The sequence below is a fragment of the Littorina saxatilis genome, linkage group LG10 (assembly GCF_037325665.1).
Source record: "Littorina saxatilis isolate snail1 linkage group LG10, US_GU_Lsax_2.0, whole genome shotgun sequence".
In the NCBI taxonomy this organism is placed as follows: domain Eukaryota; kingdom Metazoa; phylum Mollusca; class Gastropoda; order Littorinimorpha; family Littorinidae; genus Littorina; species Littorina saxatilis.
Window position 1 is genome coordinate 5,585,174 of NC_090254.1, and position 6,859 is coordinate 5,592,032.

General features: G+C 45.9%; 1 protein-coding gene across 1 annotated transcript in view; it reads left to right on the forward strand.

The window, feature by feature from the left end:
• Positions 1–5,909, forward strand: part of LOC138978031 (uncharacterized) — an 8,172-nt gene extending 2,263 nt beyond the window's left edge. Inside the window, exons 2-5 of the mRNA XM_070350651.1 lie at positions 1–29; positions 506–818; positions 1,255–1,418; positions 3,470–5,909. The exon at positions 1–29 is cut by the window's left edge and continues 99 nt beyond it. Coding sequence (XP_070206752.1) covers positions 1–29; positions 506–818; positions 1,255–1,418; positions 3,470–4,669 — 1,706 coding nt within the window. The 3' untranslated portion in view covers positions 4,670–5,909. The remainder of the gene's footprint in view (positions 30–505; positions 819–1,254; positions 1,419–3,469) is intronic.
• Positions 5,910–6,859: the final 950 nt, after the last annotated feature.

Below are 6,859 nucleotides of genomic sequence, written 5' to 3' on the forward strand. Positions count from 1 at the left end.
CCCCTGGAGATGTCAAGGAGTGCTTCCAGGTGAGACACCATAAATTAACGCACTCAAACCCACACGTTCAACTATAGTTAGAAATACTCATAGCTACATCTAGCATCATTTACAATGGCCTGGTTTCCACATTTTTCATACTTGTATATGGTCAAACATTTAAATAAAAGGAAAACACACCAGTAACCAGGTTAGGTAGGCCTACTTCTCTATAAATATTTCGGCATGTGTATGGTCTTCTATTTAGCGACTTATGGTACCTGCTTTTTTAAGCAGTAAATTCATGGTTGTAGAAAGCAAAGAAAACAGTGTATGTGTGCCCTCTCCCGCTAAACACACACACACACACACACACACACACACACACACATATACACACACACAAACAACAACTACCTACAATTGAATCAGGGTATTTGAACTAGTCAACATGTACAAAATGTAACATTGCCTTTCATTCACTAAATAATGCACACACTTAATTCACACTTATCTCTGTCATCAGAATTCCGGAATGCTGAAGCTGGCCCATTGTCTGGCCCTGAATAAGGCCATAGCCAAGCTGTCAACATCCTCAAACGGGGCAACAGGTGGATTCGCCGCGACCTCCCACTTCCACTCCCAGCCCCCTCCCCCTCAGTCCTACCCGAGTGTTTCCTCCCACCCGTACCCGCCCCCTCAGCAGCCGTTCAGCCCGCCCTACCCGTCACACCCCCAGCAGTACTACAAGCAGCCTCAGCCCTTTGTGGGGCAGCACTACCATCCTGGGTCCCAGTCTGGAGCTGGAGCCGACATGGAATCCATGCGCTTTCCTGGAGGTGAGCAATGAATAAAATGTAATACTCTGGGAATGTGAATGTCAGCACAAACGGTAATATATATATATACGATGGGTTCACACAGCTACACAGAGAACGACACAGAAATACACACAAACACACACAAGCGTTTTCATTTTCTGTGTGGTTCTGTCTGTGTGTCTCTTTCCCTATGTCTGTCTCTTTCTCTCTCTCCGTATCTGTCTCTCTGACAAACAATCAAACTGACAAATACAAAAGCAGCAGGGTATCAGCAAAATGACTGAACTGGCAGACAAACGCACTGGGGACAAGTGAAATACACGGTAGGTCATATAAGAGAAGTGCTTGTTCCATAGAAACCTGCGTATAACTCTATGTGTTCTCCTGATCAAAAGCATGGAACTTGCAGAACAGTCTGTCATTGTTTGAGATTTGTTGTTCGTTTGATTTTCAGGAGAGTGCTTCAGATTCCTCCTGCTCGGCAAAACCGGAAGCGGAAAGAGCACAACAGGAAACACCATTTTCGGAGAAAAGCTGTTCAACACGGCGGCCACCTTTTCTTCCGTCACGAGTGACTGTGAGATGAAAGTCAGCAACCGAGGGGGAAGGAAGATCGAGGTGAACGGGAACACTGATTATACTCTCCATTACTTAAAGACACAGTCTCAGTTCTGGGACATCCTGCTTTCTGGAGAAACGCAGAGAAAATATTTCCCTCTTTATCTTCATTGCGCTGGCTGTAAAATCCCTCCAGCGGGAGGTGTTTTTAAACAGGCCAGGTACTGGTTTTCCCTTGACTGAGTCTACTCCGCGAATCACCGCATCATGTCCCAAATAGTTTCTTAGACTGGGGACAAAAAGACAAGACCGTGTGAGCAATTCCTTTCATCATCTCAGTTCAAGCCAGGCAGATACATGGGATAAGGCCTACTCCTCATTTGAACACGTACTAGAAATCAACAGCCTAACTGCATTCTATGCAAAACATCATCCATCAAAAGATTCCTTTAACTACTTCTTCTTCTTCTTCTGCGTTCGTGGGCTGAAACTCCCACGTACAATTTTACGTGTATGACCGTTTTTACCCCGCCATTAAGGCAGCCATTCGCCGCTTTCGGAGGAAGCATGCTGGGTATTTTCGTGTTTCTATAACCCACCGAACTCTGACATGAATTACAGGATCTTTTCCGTGCGCACTTGGTCTTGTGCTTGCGTGTACACACGAAGGGGGATAAGCCACTAGCAGGTCTGCACATAAGTTGACCTGGGAGATCGGAAAAATCTCCACACTTAACCCACCAGGCGGCCGCAGCCGGGATTCGAACCCTCGACCTTCCGATTAAGAGGCCGACGTCTTACCACCCCGCCACAGCGCCCGTCAATTACTTTTCACATGAAGCAGTTAGGATGTTGATTTGTGTTATGTGTCCTTGTCGAGGGATGGACGTATCCCATTTAGGCCTATACATTTCTTCTTCTTCTTCTGCGTTCGTGGGCTGAAACTCCCACGTACACTCGTGTTTTTTGCACGAGTGGAATTTTACGTGTATGACCGTTTTTTCCCCCGCCATTTAGGCAGCCATACGCCGTTTTCGGAGGAAGCATGCTGGGTATTTTCGTGTTTCTATAACCCACCGAACTCTGACATGGATTACAGGATCTTTTTCGTCCGCACTTGGTCTTGTGCTTGCGTCAGTGTACACACGGGGGTGTTCGGACACCGAGGAGAGTCTGCACACAAAGTTGACTGAGAAATAAATCTCTCGCCGAACGTGGGGACGAACTCACGCTGACAGCGGCCAACTGGATACAAATCCAACGCGCTACCGACTGAGCTACATCCCCGCCCCGGCCTATAAATAGGACGAGTCACATCTGAGAGGCACAACTGTTTTAACGGGAAGCACTGTGCCTTTCAAAAAAGAAAATCCTTCATAATACTAATCTCTTGCAATGTGTCCAGGTTTGTTTGTTTGTTTGTTTGTTTGCTTAACGCCCAGTCCACCACGAAGGGTGATATCAGGGCGGTGCTGCTTTGACATTTAACGTGCGCCACACACAAGACAGAAGTCGCAGCACAGGCTTCATGTCTCACCCAGTCACATTATTCTGACACCGGACCAACCAGTCCTAACACCATAATGCCAGACGCCAAGCGGAGCAGCCACTAGATTGCCAATCTTAAAGTCTTAGGTATGACCCGGCCGGGGTTCGAACCCACGACCTCCCGCTCACGGGGCGGATGTGTCCAGGTTAAGACGTGTCTCTCTTATATCCTTTCCCAAATCTGCATTGACCATTATTTTAGTGCATGAGTTATTTTAAAACTTTCAAGCTTAACCTGCTTGATCGAGACACGCCCAAAGAGCTGCAGGAGGCCCTAAAAGAGTGCAGTAACCGTTACATCGTCTTCAACAACATGGCGCGCGACACGCCTTTTTACGATTTTTTAATTTATTCTGTCAATCCTTTCTTTCTATTTTGCATGGTACAACTAAAGAACGTATAATTCTATCCTTAGAAGATAGAAGAAGACATATATAAAGTCGTCAAACCAAAGTAAACTGATAAAGTGCAAGTTTCTTCTTTCCCCGCTGTCAATTTAAACTCGAAGAGTCATATCTGCAATATTTTTAATTCACAACTGAATTTTGTATTTCTTTGTGCAGATCATCGACTCTCCTGGGCTGTACGACACACACAAGACTCAAGAGGAGATCTGTGTCACCATCGTGCAGGCTGTCGCCGGCATGCATCCGGGTCCTCACGCCATCTTGTTTGTCGTCAGAATGGGCCGCTACACGGCTGAAGAGTATGGCGCCTACAAGCGCCTAAAAGCTCTGTTCGACGAAAACATCACCAAGTACACAATTGTCCTGTTCACTCACGGAGACATGCTGGAACACGAGCGGAAGTCCATCGAAGACCTGCTTGATCGAGACACGCCCAAAGAGCTGCAGGAGGTGTTGAAAGAGTGCAGTAACCGCTACATCGTCTTCAACAACATGGCGCGCGACACGCACGCCCAGGTGGAGCAACTCCTGTCCATGGTGAGACACATGGTGGCTCAGAACGGTGGTCAGGCCTACTCGTGTCCCAAGTACGGTCAGATCGGTCAGGGCATGGAGGAGGAGGTGGCCAGGAGACTGCAGGAGGTGGAAAAGAAAGATCTCAAGCGACAGAAGTACGTCCAGCAGCTGGAGAAGCAGACTCACGAAGCCGAGGAGACCGCCCAGAGAACCAAGGAGCAGTTCCAAAAGAACGAAGCCGAGAGACAGCGCCGTATGGAAGCGGAGAAACAGAAGCGACAGCAACTGGAAGATCAGCTGCAGGACCACAAAAGGGAGCAAGAGGAGAAATTCCAGAGGCACCAAGAAGAACTGCAGCGTCTGCACAGGGAGAGAGAAGAGCAGGAACGTATGATGAAGGAAAAGGAACAGGAAATGACGGAGAGGGAGAGACAGCGAGCTGAAGAGGTGGCGGAAAAGATGAGACAGCGCGAGCAGGAGATGCAGGACGCGATGAAGCAGCAGGAGGAACGTCTGGCGAAACAACGAGAGCAAGACGAAGAGAGAAGAGGAGAGATGGAGAAACAGAGGCAGGAGTTTGCACAGCAGATAGAGGAGCAATGCCGCCAAGACAGAGAGGAACTGCAGAAGAGGGAAGAGGAGAGGGAAAGATTGTATCAGGAGAAGAGAGACGAAGAAAAGGCAGCCGCCAAGAAACGAGAGGAGGACCGCGAAAGGGAGATGGGGAAGCTGAGAGAGAACATCGTCAACGAGGAGGAGTCCAATTTCATCGAGCAGACCGCCAGTACCATCGCTGGGATTGCCAGGCGGGGAGCCTTCAAGGTGTTCTTCGAGATTTGAAAAGGTGCAACACGAAACAGCAGGAGCGAAACTTGCCATGAAAGGTTGAAAAACATGACATTAGGACAGATAATTGTCACAGAAGAAAAATGAAACAAAAAAAGCGAAAACAGAAAGGTATTAATAATATTGAAAATGTCACCGATAAACATTGCAATACCCTATCTTTCTTGGGTTTTTGATTTTTGATTTTGGAACAATAACAGTGAATCTGTTTCGGATATTATACAGAAGAGGCAATATAGTTCCCTTTTGATAAACTAATTGTTTGATTTTTGCTCGATCAGATGCTCCAAAGAAAATGCCAACAATATCAGAATTGACTTGTCCGAATTAAATGTTTGTCGTGTGTACTGGCACGGTTTCATTTAACAAAAATATTAATTCTTGTGTAGGTACTAAAGCGAGTTGATATTGTTGTTAGTCCATGTCGATGTTTCTCATTTCTCTCTCTCATTACTTTATTGTCCCATCGCTGGGAAATTCGGGTCGCTTCCTCCCAGTGGAAAGCTAGCAGCAACGGAGTCGCGCTACCCAGGTGTCTGCGTGTTTAGGTGTATTCAGCCACCTGCACTTATGGCAGAATGACCAAGGTCTTTTACGTGCCATTGTGATGACACGGGGGTGGGACATGGCTTCCGTCTCTGGGTCTGCACATAAAGTTGACCCGTGTCCGTCCCGGCCCGAATTCGAACCTGCGACCTTTCGATCACAAGTCCAGTGCTCTACCAACTGAGCTGTCGATGCAATTGCTTATCACATGACACTCTGCACATATCCTTGTACATTATAGCTTTATTTTGACGTTGCTGACTAACCTCTGATGTTTTTAAAGGGGTATATTTGCCCCAGAGATAGTTATATTGACCTGTTTGGCTGTTGTCCGTTTTTCTGCCGGCCACAAGCAGACACAGCCTTCTGATTGGTGTAAACAAAATTGTATTCAAAATTCATCACTCATTCTTCAGCATTCAGCGTTCTGTTTGTTTGTTTGTAACTGTCTCCGTCTCTCTTGAAAGCAATTCCATTTGTTGTTGTTGATAAAGATGTCAGTTGCCGTGAGTTTTGTTGTCCATCTTTCAGTAATTTAGTAAGAAGAAGAAGCAACATCCATAGCTAATCAAGTAATCGCCTTTCATTATAATTGGTTGTGTAGTTTTTTCGATTACTTTAAAGACCTATTCCCAGAAACTAATGGGCATGATATCACGAAAGTTTACATAAAAACACATGCAGATGATATTCTCAAACATCTTTTTCTTTCTCATAAATATCTTTAAAGATGTCATACCCGGCTTTTTGTGGAAGTTGAGGCGACACTGTGACGACCTCATGATTCAACTAAATTGATTGGCTATTTGGCAAAGCAGTCTTTGAATCAGTCCGGTCTATGGGACTGCATTTCAACTTGGAAGCCGAAACATTAATTAATGAGTTTATTCATTAAAATTAACATTTTAGTAAAACATTCTTAAATGGTCGGATTGCATTCCTTATCATTTCCTGAATCTAGAAATATACAGATGTCATGATTGCACACACACACACACACACACACACACTGTACACATTCACACACACACACACACATACACACACACACATACACGCACACCAGTCCATTTGACACAGACACCTTGTGCAAGAATGATAGCCCTGACATGTCAGGCGGTGAGTGTGAGCAAACCAGACAAGCGTTCATTGCTATAGGCCTACACAGAACAACCGCACACTCTCTCCGGTTGACAAATGAATCCACTGTGAGGTTGTGTAGCCTAATCGTCTTCACTGTGTGTGTGTGTGTGTGAGTGTGTGTGTGTGTGTGTGTGTGTGTGTGTGTGTGTGTGTGTGTGTGTGAGTGTGTGTGTGTTTGTGTGTTAGTGTATGTATGTGTGTGTGTGTGAGTGTGTGTGTGTGTGTGTGTGTGAGTGTGTGTGTGTGTGTGTGTGTGTTAGTGTATGTATGTGTGTGTGTGTGTGTGTGTGTCACGTTGTGTTTGCGTGTGTGTGTGTGTGTATGTGTGTGTGTGTGAGTGTGTGTGTGAGTGTGTGTGTGTGTGTTTGTGTGTTAGTGTATGTATGTGTGTGTGTGTGTGTGTGTGTGTGTGTGTGAGTGTGTGTGTGTGTGTGTGTGTGTGTGTGTGAGTGTGTGTGTGTGTGTTTGTGTGTTAGTGTATGTATGTGTGTGTGT